Genomic DNA, 19,203 nt, shown 5'->3' on the forward strand with positions numbered 1-19,203 from the left:
GGATGCTCTACTTGATGTGGGAAACAAAAACGAAAGAAACAATTAAATTTCCTTAGTGGCTATAGCCCATTAATAAGTTCTTGAAATGAAGAGTGACCTTGCTCTGGGGGCTCAGCTGCCTCCATGTTGACACTTTGCTAAGGGCAAAAGGCAATCTTAGCTTACCATTATCCTGGCACCCCAAGATACTGTAAGTGTTCTTTAACACAAAAAAATTCCTTTGGAGGAACACCTGGTATGGCTCAGTAGGTTAAGTGTCTGACTCATGATTTTGGCTCAGGTCATGGATCTCAGGGTTGTGAGATAAAGCCCCTTGTTGGGCCCTGTGCCAGGCATGGAGCCGGCTTGGGATTCTCTCTTACCCTCTCCTTCTACGCTTTCCCACCTCTCTTTAAAAAAAAAAAAATCCTTTGGAAACTTCCTTTCTCTCTACCCTCCAAGACACATATTAGCAATCATCTTACAAGCCTATGGCCCACTTATCTACATCTGAAGGGTCTCATGACCAGGGTTTTACTTGATAGTAATGAATGACCTTTTCCTAACAATAGCTAGCTCCCTCAAGGTCCTGGAAACCTTGCTAAAATTCCTTAGAGACTTAGACTATCCTTAACCCTCTCCAAAGTTGAAAGTATATAATCCACCTGTCACAACCCCAATGCAGCTTTTTCCGACCACAGGTTCTATCCTGTGCTTCAATAAAACCACTTTTTTTTCACTGAAGACCTCTCGGTTCTTTCTTTCTTAGTTTGTCGGATCCTAGCCCCAATATTTTCTGCACCAAATGACTGAGCCAGCCCAAATTATTTTCCCTCTTTTCTTATGGATAACTATTTAACAAAACTGGGACATATGTAGTTATTTCTCTTTTTTAAACATGAGAATCTTCTCATTTCTTTAAATAACCCAAATAACAAATTTTTGATTGCAGGATATTCCATTCTATGGTTGTATCAAATTTTGTTGCTCTACAGTACTGGCACCTATGCCATTTCCATCTTTTAGCCCTAAAAACAAAGCTTTAATGAATATTTTGGCTCTTTGACTTCCTAGCTGTGTGACCTTAAACAAATGACTTAATTTCTCTGTGGGATAATAATAATAATAATAGTAACACTTCACTGGACTGTCCTGAGAATAAAAAGTTTAAACATTCATAAAACATTTAGGAACAGTGCCTGGTACAGAGCAAATGATGTGGAGAACAAAGGCAAAAGGAAGATAGATAAAATGAAATATCCTTTTAACTCTAGCCCATTGACAGATACTTGGGACAGGCCGAGTGTGACATTCCTCCAGGAGCTCCCATTCTTCACGTTAATACCTTTTTTTTTTTTTTTAAAGATTTTATTTATTTGACAGACAGAGATCACAAGTAGGCAGAAAGCAGAGAGGCAGGCAGAGAGAGGAGGAAGCAGACTCTCCGCCGAGCAGAGAGCCGGATGTAGGGCTCGATCCCAGGACCCTGAGATCATGACCTGAGCCGAAGGCAGAGGCTTTGACCCACTGAGCCACCCAGGTGGCCCAATACCTTACTAGAGGAAAAACCACCTTAGCTTGACCATACCTAGGCCTCTAGGATCCTTTAAGTCTTCTTTAACATATGAAAATCCTTTGGAAACTTCCTTTGTTCTCCACCCCTCCCAAAGTAAAAGCATATAAGCAATAGCTCCTCATAATCCCAGTACAGTTCTTTGTGCCTGGGCCCTGTCCCCGCTAATAAAACCACCTTTTGGCACCAAAAAGGTCTCAAGAATTCTTTCTCCACCATTCACTCTTGGACCGCACATCAAATCACATTAGCAACTACTAGACAGTTATTAGTTCTTAAAAAATTATTATCCTTTTATTTAAACCTTTGTAAGTATCACTATTTATTCTTCAAGGAAGTTCCTAAATATTGAATTACTGGATCTCATGGCTGAGTATCAGTAAAGATTCTTGATACATATGACAAGCTGGGTACTGGTATTTTGGAGACTACATCCACTGGTGTATTAGAATAAACATTTACGGCAATTTAAAAATACTTAGAGGGCACATGGATGGCTCAGTGGGTTAAGCCTCTGCCTTCGGCTCAGGTCATGATCTCGGGGTCCAGGGATCGAGCCCTGCTTTGGGCTCTCTGCTCAGCAGGGAGCCTGCTTCCCCCTCTCTCTGCCTTCCTCTCTGCCTACTTGTGATCTGTCAGGTAAATAAAATCTTAAAAAAAAAAAAAAAAATATATATATATATATATATATATACACACACACACACACACACATATAAATACTTAGAAATAGGTATTTGTTTAAAAATGAGACTATTACATTAGGCATCTTTTAGCAGATAATGAAAGCCTAGGTTATTTTTTCTCTGAAAAAACTTTAAAACATCACTGCTTTAATCTCAACCTCATAGTTTCAGATTAAAATAACACACAAACAACATATGTATGTTAGTAGAGAAAAATGTTTCAAAAGTAATTCCTTTTCCAATCTAAAAACAGTGAATGACTTTTCTAGCACAGATCAGTTTAACGCAAAAAGTTATATAATACTATGCTTTTACCGTTATTCCCTCTTTCCACTCTGGTTGTTGCTGGGATTATCTATATTTGTAAAAATATATGAGGGAGCAAAAGGCAAACTGAAGGCAAACCACAAGCTAACGCTCTCCCCTCTATCCTACCAGAGGTGGGATATATGTGGTATTCCTCAAGGAACTCATGGCTGCCTTACTGTTAATGTTTTGCTAGAAACTAAAAACCACCTTATCGGGGCGCCTGGGTGGCTCAGTGGGTTAAGCCGCTGCCTTCGGCTCAGGTCATGATCTCAGGGTCCTGGGATCGAGCCCCGCATCGGGCTCTCTGCTCAGCAGGGAACCTGCTTCCTCCTCTCTCTCTGCCTGCCTCTCTGCCTGCTTGTGATCTCTCTCTGTCAAATAAATAAATAAAATCTTTAAAAAAAATAAAAAAATAAAAAAAAATAAAAACCACCTTATCTTGACAATAGCCAGACCTCCAGGATCCTGTAACTCTTCTTTTCATGCAAAACTCACTTTAGAGACCTAGGTTATCTCTACCCTTCCCAGCCCCCAAATTTAAAAGCATATAATCAATAGTTGCTCATAATCCCAGTGTAGTTCTTTCTGCCCATGGGTCCTGACCCTATGCTATATAATAAAAACACCTTATTGTACAGTAAACATCTCAAGAATTCTTTCTTGACCACTGGGCTCTATAATCTTGCATCAATTAGAATATATTCCTGTAGTTTCCTATCTCCTTGAACAGATTTTAGATTAATATTCTATCTAAATAGTAAATTCTATGTAGATAGCAAGTATCTTCATCTTTCAGATAGCAAACATCTCACTCGTACCCATCTTTTGGTGCAGTAGCAAAAACAAGCTATTTGGGGTTCAGTGAAGACAATCATTCATTCATTCGTTTTATTCATTAAAAGTGAAAATGTGGGGCACCTGGGTGGGGCTCAGTGGGTTAAGCCTCTGCCTTCGGCTCAGGTCATGATCCCAGGGTCCTGGGATTAAGCCCTGTCACTGGGCTCCCCGCTCAGCCAGGAGCCTGCTTCTCCTCTCCTTCTGCCTGTTGCTCCCCCTGCTTATACTTTCTCTGTCAAATAAATAACTAAAATCTTTAAAAAAAAAAAAAAAAGTGGGGACACCTGGGTGGCTCAGTTGGTTAAGCAGCTGCCTTCGGCTCAGGTCATGATCCCAGCGTCCTGGGATCGAGTCCCACATCGGGCTCCTTGCTCATCAGGGAGCCTGCTTCTCCCTCTGCCTCTGCCTGCCATTCTGTCTGCCTGTGCTTGCTCTCTCTCCCTCTCTCTCTGACAAATAAATAAATAAAATCTTAAAAAAAAAAAAAAAAAAAAAAAAAGTGAAAATGCAAAACACAGATTGGGAGAAGATATTTACATGTACTCAGCAAAGGATTAATATGCAAAATACGGGGGCGCCTGGGTGGCTCAGTGGATTGGGCCTCTGCCTTTGGCTTGGGTCATGATCTCAGGGTCCTGGGATCGAGCCCCACATTGGGCTCTCTGCTCGGTGGGGAGCCTGCTTCCCCGCCTCTCTCTGCCTGCCTCTCTGCCTACTTGTGATCTCTCTCTCTGTCAGATAAATAAATAAATAAATCTTTTTTAAAAATGCAAAATATGTAAAGAACTCTTACAGATCAGTAAGAAAAAGACTAGCAATCGGATTAAGGAAAAAGAGGCAAAGGACATGAACAGTCACTTCCTTAGAGGATACTGAAATGGCCAGTAAGTTTCAGAAAAGGTGTACTCAGACATCATGGGCCCTTACGGAAATACAAATTAAAACCCAGTATTATTTACCCATAAGCATTGTTTAAAACAAAAAAAGATGGTATAATTAAAAATTAGGGGTTTTTTGTTTACCCCCCCCTTTTTTTAAATATTTTTATTTATTTATTTGAAAGAAAGAGAATGAGCAGGGGGTAGGGGCAGAGGGAGAAGGAGAAGCAGACTCCCAAGGGAGCAGGGAGCCTGATGAAGGGCTTGATCCCAGGACCCTGGGATGACCATGACCCGAGCCAAGGGCAGATGCCCAACTGACTGAGCCACCCAGGCACACCCCCCTGCCCGTTTTCTGTTGTTGTTTTTTTTTAAGATTTTATTTATTTAACAGATAGAGATCACAAGTTGGCAGAGAGGCAGGTAGAGAGAGAGATAGAGGAGGAAGCAGGCTCCCTGCCGAGCAGAGAGCCCGATGTGGGGCTCGATCCCAGGACCCTGGGATTGTGACCCGAGCCGAAGGCAGAGGCTTTAACCCACTGAGCCACCCAGGCGCCCCTGTTGTTGTTTTTTTTTTTAAGTAGGCTCCACGCTGGGCTACTGAGATGAGCAATGCAGGGCTTCCAAGACCAAGACCTAAGCTGAGATCAAGAGTTGGATGCTCAGCCAACTAAGCCACCCAGGTACCCCAAAAAGTTGTTTTTTAATAACTAAAGCTATTTTGGTAAATATAGTGTGTGTGTGTGTGTGTGTGTGTGTGTGTGTGTATACACACAAACAAATATTAAAAATAAAACTGCTCCTGTTTTATAAAAATTAAATGACTATCAAATGTTGGTGAGGATGTGGAACAACTGGAACTTTCATACACTGCTGATAGGTAAGCTGGCCAAATACTTGGGAACGTTGTAGCTACCGAAGCAAAATGACAACTGCCCTATGACCCAGAAATTCCACTTCTAGGTACAGAGCCAAAAGAAACAGATATGTAGGTCTACTGAGAGACATATAAAAGAATGTGCACAGGAACTTTATTCATAATAACCAAAAACAAACATTCTGTCTATCTCATTCTGTCTATTCACATCACAGACTACTAAACAAGAATTAAAAACATACTTAGGGGCACCTGGGCGGCTCAGTTAGTTGAGCATCCGACTCTTAATTTCAGCTCAAGTCATGATCTTAGGGTTGTGAGATCAAGCCCCGAATTGGGCTCTGTGCTGGGTGTGGAGTCTGTTTAAGATTCTTACCACCCCCAGCTTCTTTTGTCCCTCTCCATCTCTCTCTCCCTCTCTAAGTAAATAAATAAATAAACAATAAAATAAAAAGAACTACCACTACACCTAACAAGGAGGAGGATCACTGAAAATGCTGAAAACAGCCAGACACAAATGAATATATATATTCTATCATTCTAATTATATAAAGAATAGAGAAAACCTATCTATGGTGATAGACGTCAGAATAACAGCTCTATCTAGGAAGGAGAGGACGTATTAACTAAAGAAAAGGCACAAGGGAATCCTCGGAGGTGGAAATAGTCTATATATTAACTGAGTGGAAATTACATATGTAATTACATTCATCAAGCTGTATACTTAAAGGTTTTTGCCTTTAACTGGATATACTTCAATGAAAAAATAAAAATAAAAGTGAGACATTTTGAGAAGGGACCAAGATGAGCCAACGAATACCATTTGGTGCTTACTTTGGAAGCTGCCCAGTCAATCCAGCCTTTAGCACAAGGGTCAACGTTAATGAGCACAAGGCCTTCCACGAGCTCTGGATGATTGAGCTGAAATAGGAGACAAAGCGAAAGTGTAAGTTCCACTCCCAGCATTCTTTTTAAAAATTGGAACATGGTTAATCATTTCTTATGCATTATGCCATAATGCCTTAGATTTGAAAGTAAGACTTCAGCAAGGTGGTAGGAAGAGTATTTGGAAAAATTGCTCTTAAAGACTGACTTAGCAACTGGAAAACCAGTTCCCTAAAGTGCTGTCAAATGATCTTGCCTTGCAAGGATCTGTAAGGAGACAGGATATTTATTTCCGCAGCAGAGGAAGGCACTTGGCATCTCTGCAGTTGATTAGCTCATAGCGGGTCTCCTCTACTGGGAAAGTACCCGTGGAACTACTTGGCATAAGGAGCTGCTGAGGCTTAGACGGATGAATTTCACACTCATATGCCCTTGTCCCCAAAAGGAGCTTCTAGTTTTTGTTTCAGAAACCACATGAATGGGTGATACCACCCTGCCCCACTCAAGAGGCATCTGAAAAACTTCATAATTTCTATTTCTTAAATAGAAATCAGTACAAATATTTTTGTGTACACTCAAAACTCTCTAGTTTACTCTCCTTGCCTCTGATTACACTGATTATACTCACTAGAGAAAATCTGATAAATAGAAATTATAAAAATTAGGCAATAAAACCTCATAATACCTAACCACACAACATCAATCCCTATTAATATTTTGGTAGTCCTTTCCTATGCCTATGACAAACGATGTGGATCTGTATTCTAACTTTTTAATTAACATTATAGTGTATGTGAATCACATACCACTACGAGCTCTTACAAAAGTTTAATGGTGCACAAAATTCCATAAGTTCTCTCAAAGAATTTACCGATGTACTGCTCTTGTTTGTGATTTTTCAGGTACTAGAAGTACAAAATAGGGCTTTATATACAAACCTATATCTGCTATTCACAGAATTTACAGAAAAACTTACATAAGACCCACAGAAATACCCGGTAACTAACATAGAAGTAGAACTGTGACCTAGGCAGTGTCTCAAGGGTATCGAGACTAATCCTCTATGTACTTACTGCAAATCTGCTGAGGATGTAAGCTCCAGCTCCGACTCCAATCCCAATGATGCTTTTCAGACTATGAAAGGGGATATAAGCAACACCAATAAGGTTAACTTATTTGAAGGTGACAAAGCACAAATGGAAAAAATACAACTGGGTTCAACTCTGGCTCTGATGCTTAATGGATTCTGGAACTTGGTCACATTTCTCTAATTTTGAGCCTCAGTTCCCCAACTACAAAAGGATACAACTACCTACTTCTAAGTTGATTTTATGGATTAAATGAAATAGGACTAAAACCTGGGAGTCATTCTAACAGTTTCCTTTCCTATCACCTCCATGTCCGACCCAATAGCAAGTCCTATAAAGTCTACCTCCAAAATATTTCCTTCCTATCTCTATCTACTTCACTGCATTCCCCTGAGGGCATCCAGTACTCCAGCTATCACTACCTCTTGCCTGACTGCTGTAATAGTTTAAAGGTCTCCCTGCTTTTTCTTTTTTACTCCTCTCCAACCCATTCTCTCCATAGCTAGAATAATCTTTTTTAAGAATGTAAACAGCTTGGGATGCCTGGGTGGTATAGTCAGTTAAGTGTCTAACTCTTGGTTCCGGCTCAGGTAGTGATCTCAGGGTCTTGGGATGGAGTCCTACTTCTGGCTCCAAGCTCAGCCAGGGAGTCAGCTTGTAGATTCTCTCTCCCTTTTCCTCTCCCTGAGCCCCTCCCCCTACCTCTAAAATAAACAGATCTTTAAAAATATTAAAAATAAATTTAAAAAGTAAACAGCTTTATTGAAATGCAACTTTTATACTTAGAGTGATCATTTTAAAAGACGAAATTGAAAAAAAAAAGTAAATTTAATGCATTCTTATCCAATCCATTTTTAAATTCTATACCTGAAACTAAAATAAATAAATAAATAATAAAAGACAAAACTGGTATCAGTCCCCTGCTTAAAACCCTTCTAATATCTATATCTATAGCTTTTGAATAAAATCCCAAATTCTTACCTGATCTGTGAGACTATGTAATCTGGCCCCTGCCTGTTTCTCAAATTGCACCCCATGCCTTTCTCCTACTTGCTTATTTGGTCTAGAAAATATTATTCCTTCTGTCTGGAATCATCTTGCCCTGGCTTTCTGTTTTGGTCTCAGCCTAGATGACAACTTTTTAGAGATGCACTGCCCAGCTAGCCTTATCTCTGTGAACCTGACCCTTCTCTAACATCACCCTCACTGACTTCTCTTATAGCACTTTATTTGTGATTATATGTTGCCTTATTTGTTGTTAATTATTCCTCCCACTAAGATGTAAGAAGGACACTGTCCATGAGGACAGTGACTATTCCGTTTGCTCAGCATCATAGCTCCTAGATCAGATACACGGTATAAAGTCAAAAGTTGTGTGAAAGAACTAAAACATACACCTACCTTAAGTGGGTAAGAACAGGAGGCAGCATTTCAGCCAACTCATCCATTGTGGGGTACTGGTACCTGAAATTCGGAAGGATACCTCCTGACTTAGAATGCACCCATATTTCCCAATCACAAGAGCAGCTAGAAGACTATGGGGTTCTTAGATAAAAGCATTCTCTTGGGGCGCCTGGATGGCTCAGTCGTTAAATGTCTGCCTTCAGCTGAGGTCATGATCCCAAGGTCCTGGGATCAAGCCCCACATTGGGCTCCCTGCTCAGCGGGAAGCCTGCTTCTCCCTCTCCCACTCCCCCTGCTTGTATTCCCTCTCTTGCTATCTCTCTGTGTCAAATAATTAAATAAAATCTTTAAAAAATATAAATAAATAAAAGCATTCTCTCTCTCTCTCTCTCTTTTTTAAAAAAGATTTTATTTATTTATTTGACAAAGAAAGAAATCACAAGCAGGCAGAGAGGCAGGCAGAGAGAGAGGGGGAAGCAGGCTCCCCACTGAGCAGAGAGCCCGATGCAGAGCTCGATCCCAGGACCCTGAGGTCATGACCTGAGCTAAAGGCAGAGGCTTAACCCACTGAGTCACCCAGGCACCCCAAAGCATTCTCTTTTACCAAAGGCTGAAAGGAGATGATGTGTGGACATGATTGTGACATATTGTGCAACTCTCTATGACTTCCATGCTAAGAAGAAAGGAGAAGAACCCATGTGTCTCCATATTCTAAAAAGAAGTTTCTGGGACCAGAGGAAGCCATTTGAAAAAAAAACAGGTAATATGGCTCTTTCCCAGGGTATTTCTAAATCCCTAACAATCACTTTAGCCGGGATTGAGGCTCAGTAAACTTCCAGCAATAAAAGTCAACTGAAGAAGTGGCTCTTGGTCTGCAGCTTATATCCAGGCAGCTAAAGGCAAAAACAAAGTCTTACTGGGCCCAACCACCTAGTCACAGATTCTGGACTCCTCATCGTGAATGCTGATTTGCTTTACTCAGGCATAAGATAACACAGTTACTTTATTGCTTCTGAATCTGTTGTATGATATGAACCACTGGATCCTAAGATGGTCAGACAAACCCAGGAATTGATTCAGACTTAGAACCCAAGAAAAGAAGGGAGCACCCACAGAGGTTACAGAAGCAGAGATGGAAAGAGATCTTAAGACAACCTCCTACATATGAGGCAGGATTTACTCTGTATCTGACAGAGAAGTCAGCCTGCCTCTGCTTGAAACACTTTTTAAGCAGTGGAGTGCTCTTGAGCCATTTGTGCACAAAACAGAAAAAAGGAACTGAATCTAAATGTTGTTTGATATATGCTAGTCACTGGCCAATTTGTATTTGAGAGACAGAATAGCCTGGATTAGTCAATAACATGGCTTCTGGAGCCAGACTGCCTAAGTTAAAATTCCAGCTCTGCTACTTATTTGTTATGTAATCTTGGCCAAGTTAATTAATATCTCTGGGCCTCAGTTTCCTCACTTGTAAAATAGGAATAATAGTAAATCTGTCCCATAGGTCTGAGGGTTAAATGACTTAATAAATGTGAAGCGCTGAAAGCAGAGTGAGGAATGTTGTTCAAGTCTCATGTAAGGGTTAGTTAGCTCTTATTCATCCTCAGTGGTCTGTTTCACAAGTCACTGGCAGAGGCAGCTCTGGAAAGGAGCCAAGGGAAAGGGGAAAAATCAGCATTCCACAGCCTGTGCTTTCACTCCTCCTCCCAAGGTCTTCTCAAGACCAGAGTCCAGAGAAGAGTGAGGGAGACTGAGTCCACCATCCAACGCAGGTTTAGGATGAGGCCAAGAGTGCCAGTTCTTCTCAAAATGCATCTCTAGCCGATAGGGCAGCTTCTCAGAAAAAATGGAAACAAAATATTCAAATTCCTGTCACCAGACTGGGAGCTAAGGTTGAGGAGGTGTTCCCAGGAAGCTCAGAGGGATTGGAGTTTGGGCCTAGGAAGTTGGAAGTTTCAGGGAGGGACACAGAAATGACAGAGAGAGCACAAGCAGGCAGAGAGGCAGGCAGAGAGAGAGGAGGAAGCAGGCTCTCTGCTGAGCAGAGAGCCCGATGTGGGGCTCGATCCCAGGACTCTGAGATCATGACCTGAGCCGAAGGCAGTGGCTTAACCCACTGAGCCACCCAGGCGCCCCAGAAATGACAGATTTTAAAAACATGATGAAGCGGACAGATAAAAGACAGCAAGAAGTGGGTGTCTCAGACACTTAAGGCTTGCAATTAAAGGGAGACAGAGTCCCATCAATGGAGAACGATTGCTGGATATAGGAAAACATGCAGTTTTCCTCAACAGATTGTACATAACAGTTCTCAGAGCAAGGAGAGAAATAGGGAGGATGGTTGGTTGATTAGTATAACACCTAGGCTATGCTAAAATCAAAGCTACGTCTCCCATTGGAGCTCAGTCATTTGCTCTTCCGAATGCATGCCTTCCAGAAGATCTTGCCTGTGGCCTTACCCTGTTGGGAAAGAGGGTGCACCTTCCTGCTGGCCTGGGGCATCCACGTGACAGACAGCAAAGTGCTGGGTGATCTCTTGCATATCTTCAAAGTTAAAGAATGCATTGAAACAGGATTTATCTGCAAGAGTAAAAATACACATAAGTCACATGTTCTCTGTCTCTCCCTGATTTTCAACAGACTGTACATAAAAGTCCTCTCCATTTCTCTCCAGTTTTCCTTGACTCAATTAATTCCATAACATCGCCTCTTTCACTCCTTTCCCCGCCTTTTACTCCCTTTTCATCACTGTTCTACTAAAAGGAGGTGTCTGAACAATGTGATTTAAGCGGCCCTAAAGGCTGAACACCAGACATCTCAGTGATCTGAAAAAAACAATGAATTCTCAATTCTACACGATATCTACAAAATAGAAACCAATTCTGGTATTGCACGAAATAATCTTGCATCCATATGTTATCATTTCTCATGCACCTTATTCCTCCATCTGACACAGAGACGCTGACTATATTCCAAGAACCTGGCTAGAGTAAATACCCTGCATTGCTTAGATTCACCATGTGGAAGACTGTCTCTTGGCAAACTTGCTGGGGTGTAGAGAGGGGCTGCTGCTTCAAATTCTACCCTATTAATGTAACTGTTTAAATCTTCTCATGCAAAAGAGGTTACAAAAGCTTCAGCACTAGACCGCAGCCTCAAATGTAGGCCACCTTGGAAAGCTAGAGAAGCATGGGACAAAACACAAGTACAGGCTCTGAGCCTGTGGCTAGGGCCAAAATCTTATACGACCATCTAGAAAAGTCCACTTAAAATCACTGATGACAAGCCATAGAAGAATACTGTTATTAATTCATTGAAGAGCTCACAACAAAGTTAAGTTCAAACTTTGGATTTTCTAACTTGAAATATGAAAAAAACCAAAGTAGTATAGATTTAAACAAAATAAACAACTGATTTCAGTTCTACCTTTTTTTTTTAAAGAGACAACCACTTTATTTTTTTATTTTTAAAGTAATCTCTATGCCTAACGTGGGGCTCAAACTCACGAATCCAAGATCAAGAACTGCAAGCTTTGCCAACGAGCCAACCAGGCGCCCCTCAGTTCTACTCTCTTAACCAGTTCATCCTTTAGCAGTTAAGACACAAAGATGAGATATAATTCCAGTACCCCTCCAAAACATTCTTCTGACCAGTTCCTAGACAACTTAATTCTGCCATTAACATGTGTAGCAATGAGGAGGGGAAGGATAAGACAGAAAAGGAAAAACCTGTGCTGTTAGAATACTGGGATTTCTTCTTTTTAAAAATAAATACACAAAGATCAAGTATTAAAATAAAAAGGGAAGGTAGAAAATCAAATACATACGATTGAGGCCAATGTCATGGTATGTCAGAATAACTGGTCTGTTTCCCTTTGGGAGGCCTCTGATGGTGACATGGACCACACCATGAGTTGTTTCTATGTCATGTTCCTGTAACAAGAGAATGTATGGTCTCAGCAAAGGCAGAATCAACTTCTCAGGTGGCCAAAGTTCCACGATACCCATTTACTGCTATTTCCTATTTGCTGGGGTGGGACACATCACTGGACTTAAGCCATACCAGAGAGATGTTATAGTATACAGAATATCCCCACTTTCTAATTCCTTCGAGATAAACACACAAACAAGGGAGAAAATATACTGTCTCAACCATAAATTTCATATCTTAAGTGAGAGCAGTCAGAGATCTGTTAAGAATACGCTTACAAGGGGCTATGAAAAGGAGAACAGCAAGCTGGGTAAGAGGCCAGTAACACTTGGGGGGGAAGAAAAGTTAAGGAAGCAGAAGATAAGGAGCTGCTAGGTTTCAGAGCCTCTAAACTGATGTTCAGCAGCTGATAAATTCAGTAGACATCTGTGAATGCCTCTGCCTATCATCTTTTCCCCTCTGGCAGGTGCTGTCCTTTATCATCCACATATTACAGGAGTGGCTCTTGGCTGCCATGTTTGTAGAAGTAACCTTATGGTCATGGCTTTCTGGAGACAGGCAGGTAGGTATCTGGTCCATGCTGGGTATGCATCCTTCCCTGAGAATTTGTAATTGGGATTAAGATTTTATCCTTGGCCTGGCTTTCTCTTGAAAAGAGAAGCAAACTTGGGATATTTTTTTTTTTAAGATATTATTCATTTATTTGAGAGAGAGACAGCGAGAGAGAGCATGATCGAGAAGGTCAGAGGGAGAAGCAGACTCCCCATGGAGCTGGGAGCCCGATGCGGGACTCGATCCCGGGACTCCGGGATCATGACCCGAGCCGAAGGCAGTCGTCCAACCAACTGAGCCACCCAGGCGTCCCCAAACTTGGGATATTTTATTTGTTTTATTTTTAAGTAGGCTCCACACTGGTGTGGAGGGGGCTTGAACTCACAACCCTGAGATCAAGACCTGAGTTGAGATCAAGAGTTGGATGCTTAACCAACTGAGCCACCCAGGCATCCTACTTGGGAGTTTTTAGTCGATATTTCCATTGCTCTAATTCTCGGTTCTACCTGTCTGTGCTCTTAATTTCTGAGACATTCCTGGATTGTGTCTGGTTTAAGCTATCTTGGGTGGGCTTGTTCCCTGCACCCCCAAAGAATCCTAATCAAGGCAATGAGTAGTTTAACATGTAGTCAGAACAGAACTCAGGAACTAAATAAAGCTGGAACAAGATGCAACTGGAACTACTGGGACCAGCACTAAGAGTAACTTGGTAGGAAAAAAGGGAACTATAGAAAAGTCACTGAGATTTATTCTAGTCCTCTTTGATGTCTGTATTTCTCAAAAGTAAAAAATTACCATGTCTAGCCTAGTGATTTTCTGCTGATGAAGTCCTCACTTATCTCAGAGAGTCTGATAGTAGTTAGGGTAAGATTAATTCTTTCAATAAGAATCCCAACAAAGGCAAAGGGCTTCCAACTTAATTTCTTATCTAATTATGAACCTCATCAGAACTTTGGTCTCTTCTCTGATGTGTGGCATAAAATAATCATAGGCTAATTCAGTATCAGCATATTTCAAATCATAGGCCCCAGGCTGGAGCAGATAATCTCTATCAGATCAAACTATGAATGGCTATTTCTATGATTCTCTATTTCTGCTACCTTCTATTCCAGCCTGTTCAGAAGGCTTGGAAAGGGGATATAAGAAATGAAGGAAAGAGGGGCGCCTGGGTGGCTCAGTGGGTTAAGCCGCTGCCTTCGGCTCAGGTCATGATCTCGGGGTCCTGGGATCGAGTCCTGCATCGGGCTCTCTGCTCAGCAGGGAGCCTGCTTCCCTCTCTCTCTGCCTGCCTCTCTGTCTACTTGTGATCTCTCTCTGTCAAATAAATAAATAAAATCTTAAAAAAAAAAAAAAAAAAAGAAATGAAGGAAAGAATCAGATACTTCGAACTGGCTATGAAAGAAAGTATAGGGTTTGGATGGGAGGAATATAAAGGAAAAAATTCCAGTTACTGTACAAGCATTTCTCTTATAGTAACAGCAGACTTACCATAATAGCAGACTTACCGAGGAAGGCCCCCCACCCTCCCACCCGACCTCTTCCACTAGCAGGTTCCTTCACTAAACAACTAGTTATTGAATCCCCACTACCAGACCCTGGATTGAGGTCTGGAGATAAAACAGTGAACAGGAGAGTTGTGATCCCTGTTCTCCCAGAGATTATGTTCTAGACAGGATGGCAGGTCATGAACACACAAATCAACCAACCCATAATAATAGCATGTGGTAAGTGCTAGGAAAGTAAAAGGAAACTGTAATAGAAAATAGAGAAAAAAGACATTAACTCTTTTAGTAGTCAGGAAAGTGCGAATTAAATTTAATGAGATGCCATTTCACATATATCAGAATGGCAAAACTTTTAAGTCAGATAACACCAAGTGTTGACTGAGATACAGAGAAATAAGAACTCTCATACACTGCTGGCAGGCATGGAAACTGGAGCAACTACTCTAGAGAACAATTCTGCAATGTCTAGTAAAGTTAAGAGGTGTCTACCCTATATTCTCAAACATGGTCATACACACAAAAAGATATACATAAAGGCGTACATCACAGCCTTATTTATAATGTCAATAAAGTTGGAAATAGCCTAAATGTCAATAGGAAAACTGAGAAATTATGATATATTCGTATAATGAAATACAAATTAAAATGAATGAACTGGAACTACAAGCATTAATAGAAAATCTTGAAAATACAATGCTAAGTAGAAAAGGAGAAGGGTATGTATATACCACTTCATGCAGACTTTTTATTTTTATTTTATTTTTTTAATATTTTATTTATTTATTTGACAGAGATCACAAGTAGGGGGAGAGGCAGGCAGAGAGAGAGAGGAAGGGGAGCAGGCTCCCTGCTGAGCAGAGAGCCCGATGTGGGGCTCGATCCCAGAACCCCGGGATCATGACCTGAGCCGAAGGCAGAGGCTTTAACCCACTGAGCCACCCAGGCGCCCCTAATGCAGACTTTTTAAAAAGCAACACTATATAGATTACATGTTTACATACATATATTTCAAGTATAAAAACTTGGAGAAGGAATGTACCCGAACTTTGAGATTTTGTTTCCTTTTGGGAGGTGACAGATTCAGAAAGGGAACTCAGGGAGACTTTGATCCCTCTCATATTCTACTACTTTCTCTCCTTCTCCCATGGTTTACTTCTTGAGAGAGAAAAGGAATGAAGAGGGAGAAACTGGCTTCTGCCAGATGGGTGACATTACAAGAGAACCCAAGGTGAAGAAAATGTCCAATAATCTGTCAGCTTGCTGGAGCCTTCATTCTGTCATATACAAATCTTCAGTAGAGTTTTACTAAAATACTCCAGCTTGGCCTTAGCTGTGGTACTGAGGATGGAGGGAAAAATATAGTTAACGCTTGGCCCTCAGGCTAGCAGGACCTCCCAAGGCCAGGTAATTGATGAAGAGAGCATGTAGGGGAGTTCAGTGGGGCAGGGGATAGTGAGCTGTCAGGGAAGTTCAGGAGAAGGATGATGAAAAGGGTGATATAACAAATGGGATAAAACGCGCGCGCGCGCACACACACACACACACACACACACACACACTGTATAAGCAGATGAGGGATGAGGGAACAAGGCAAAGTAAGTACTCTGTCATCATCTCATAATCTGGAGAAATTCATAGTTAAAACTGGATCACTATAAGATTTCAACCTTTTAGGGAGATCTCAGCCCCTACCTCCCCATTACAAGCCCTCAAATTGTATAATGACCAAAGTATTCATGCGCCACTCCTGGACCCTATTGGTCAATCTGGTTGCCCTATTTGGAGCAAACTTGTCAGTGTCTCATATAGTTTCTCTTCATTTTCAAAGTACGTGTATGTAAATGTTCTTAGTAGAATAAAAAATATGAAATAGGAGACACTCACCTCCACGTGGACTCGCAAATATATCCTTTGTGACTCTGTGTTTGAAGAGCTGGAAGAACTCTCCATCTAGAGATGAGCATGCAGAGACCCTGGCTCTGGTCAGGCAGTTGCAGGGGTAACGCTGCTGCCACCTTTCTGCTTTAGTCAATGATCATCTGTCTCACAGGCTGTTTTTCTAATTACCTCACCCTTCACTCCAGCATTCTAAAGAATGTGACTACACAATGAGAGCCTGTGCTCAAAGGGCAAAGCCCAAGTAGTGTCTAACAGGCTCTGGTCACAGATCTTTCTCAGCACTCTGATTATTTACCATCTCCAAAGCTACGTACTTCCCTCTTCATCCTGGACTGCCTCTCCCTCTTAATCAAAAATGTAACTTTTGGGGTGCCTGGGTGGCTCAGTGGGTTAAAGCCTCTGCCTTTGGCTCAGGTCATGATCCCAGGGTCCTGGGATCGAGCCCCGCATCGGGCTCTCTGCTCAGCAGGGAGTCTGCTTCCCCCCTCCTCTTTCTGCCTGGCTCTCTGCCTACTTGTGGATCTCTGTCTGTCAAACAAATAAATAAATTCTTTAAAAAAAAATGTTGTAACTTTCAAACAAAATGCCTTTTAAAGAATTTAAGAGTTTGTGGGGGTGTGGGGGATGGATTAAACAGGTGATGGGGATTAAGGAGTGCACTTGTAATGAGCACCCAGTGATATATGAATTGTTGAACACTTTATTGTACTCCTGAAACTAATAAAACACTGTGTTAACTGGAGTTTAAAACTTACAAAAAAAAAAAGAAAGAAAAATTTAAGGGTTTGGGATATTGCCATTATTTTTTTTGAAGATTTATTTATTTGAGAGAGAGAAAGGGGTTGGGGAGAGGAACAGAGGGAGAGGCACAGAGAAAATCTTGAGTAGACTCTGTGCTGAGCACAGGGCCTGACTCGGCCAGATCTCATGACCCTGAGATCATGACCTGAGACAAAACCAAGAGTTGGGTTTTGAGTGACTATTTATTTTATAATAAATTTTCACGGGACGCCTGGGTGGCTCAGTTGGTTAAGCGGCTGCCTTCGGCTCCGGTCATGATCCCAGCATCCTGGGATCGAGTCCCATATCCGGCTCCTTGCTCAGCAGGGAACCTGCTTCTCCCTCTGCCTCTGCCTGCCTCTCGGCCTACTTGTGATCTCTCTCTCTCTCTTTCTCTCTTTGACAAACAAATAAATAAAATCTTTAAAAACAAATTTTTTTTCACCTTTTTTCTGAGTCCTCTTCCCTCAGCTAAATGTGCTGTTACCAGAATTACACAATCTGACTTATCTCTCTGAACTCAGTTAATTTTTGATCACTTCATGCCCTTGTCAGTCTGAAATAGTTGCATAACAACACTCCTGAAAATGCCAACATTTTTGTTAGCATGAAATTTTATTCTGTTTCTAATAAGCAGACTACTTATAAGCCTTGGGTACAGTTTTTGTTATCAGATAGGAATTTTTGATATAATACCTCTACTACTACCTCTATTTGATACTTCCTCTATTTGATATAGTACCACTACACCTCTGTGCAGTGGTATAAGGTTCATTTGCATAACCTCATTTACTCCCATAGTAAAAGACTCTGCCTCCAGGATTACTCAGTCTTCTGCCTATCAACAGATCACCTTCTCCTTTTTAAATTTCCATGACACCTTTCCCTGACTCTAGTTTCAGCTCTCTCCCTCCTACCTCTTACCTCTTTTAGCCCAGTTCAGTCAACACTCTTGCAGACTATTGCTACTGTTACTTTTCAACCACCCACAACTCTCGGACTTCTCACAAATCAGGTTTTTCATCTGAAAATCTTTTTTACAATATGTCAGCACATATCTTTACTTTCTTCAAAGTCAACTCCCATATCTTCCTCACATAGCCTTAGTTAACAATGAGAAGACAAAGAGTGAATGGTTATTTAACCCACACGCGATAGCCCAGAACACTGACTTTCTAAGTAGGAAAGCCCAGGTAGGAGGGGGTCAAGGTCTGGCCAATTCAAACACCCTACCCTCTGGCCACTCACCATGGTCCAAAAATGTACATGTGACCCAAACTAAGCCAACAAGAATCCACCCCTGGACTTTTCCCTAGAGTTACAGGTAAAGATCCTCTCTTAAGTAATGAAGCTGCTAAACCGAAGAATGTGGGTTTGGGGAAGTTGGCAGGCATTGTGCCCATGATATGACAGAGCTCATCAGGGAAATAAAACCTTCTAGTGACAGGGGGAAAGGGAAATGAGAATGGGGTGCTGATAAAAAGGACCTTTGTTTTTCCTGTAAGATTCTTTAGGTGACTTCATAAAGTCACCTATATCCTTAGAACTTAAACCTCTCCCCCATGCCCATGCCCACAAACAACTATGATGAAATCAAACCAAAAAAGGTGGGCCATCTCAAGGGGAGGAAATGTGAAGAAAGGCCACCAGAAAGGAAAAGCACAAGGTAGAAGGGTAGGCCAGCAATAATTCCAGCTTTCCTGAGGGTGGGGAGTGTATATAAAGGAAGCAGGGATAAGAGGCTCAAAGATTAGGGCCACATTCACATCCTTCAAGGCCAGGGAAGAACATGGAGCTGGTTAAGCTTTCTAACACAGAATGTAGCAGCTAACTGAATCCCAGATCTCTCCAAACATCTCTTTTCTGTGGAAAGAACATTCAGAATACTTATTTCCCATAATTCTTATTTTGTAACATTGCCCATTCAACAAGTGATCTGTAGAAGTTTAAAGCTATTTAATGATTAATGCAATGCAGTATCAATTAGATGTACTTCCTAAGGTCTTTTTATCTGTTGTAGC

General features: G+C 41.4%; 1 protein-coding gene and 1 long non-coding RNA gene across 7 annotated transcripts in view; both read right to left on the bottom strand.

Annotated features, from left to right (window-relative positions):
* Positions 1 to 19,203, bottom strand: part of NDRG3 (NDRG family member 3) — a 76,631-nt gene that overhangs the window by 21,379 nt on the left and 36,049 nt on the right. For 5 of the 6 annotated variants that reach the window (XM_047745715.1, XM_047745713.1, XM_047745714.1 and 2 more), the window contains 5 exons: positions 12,343 to 12,448; positions 10,976 to 11,096; positions 8,514 to 8,576; positions 7,098 to 7,158; positions 5,974 to 6,060 (listed from right to left, as the gene is read on the bottom strand). In XM_047745715.1, coding sequence (XP_047601671.1) covers positions 5,974 to 6,060; positions 7,098 to 7,158; positions 8,514 to 8,576; positions 10,976 to 11,096; positions 12,343 to 12,448 — 438 coding nt within the window. Of the gene's footprint in view, positions 1 to 5,973; positions 6,061 to 7,097; positions 7,159 to 8,513; positions 8,577 to 10,975; positions 11,097 to 12,342; positions 12,449 to 16,387; positions 16,590 to 19,203 lie in introns of those variants that run through there. The other variant, XM_047745712.1, reaches the window with a different exon arrangement.
* On the bottom strand, positions 1,951 to 3,453 carry LOC125109074 (uncharacterized). The gene is made up of 3 exons (XR_007130096.1): positions 2,981 to 3,453; positions 2,276 to 2,754; positions 1,951 to 2,029 (listed from the first exon to the last, which is right to left on the bottom strand). It is a non-coding gene; the product is annotated as an uncharacterized LOC125109074 (long non-coding RNA).

This window comes from Lutra lutra, chromosome 9, assembly GCF_902655055.1.
Source record: "Lutra lutra chromosome 9, mLutLut1.2, whole genome shotgun sequence".
In the NCBI taxonomy this organism is placed as follows: Eukaryota; Metazoa; Chordata; class Mammalia; order Carnivora; family Mustelidae; genus Lutra; species Lutra lutra.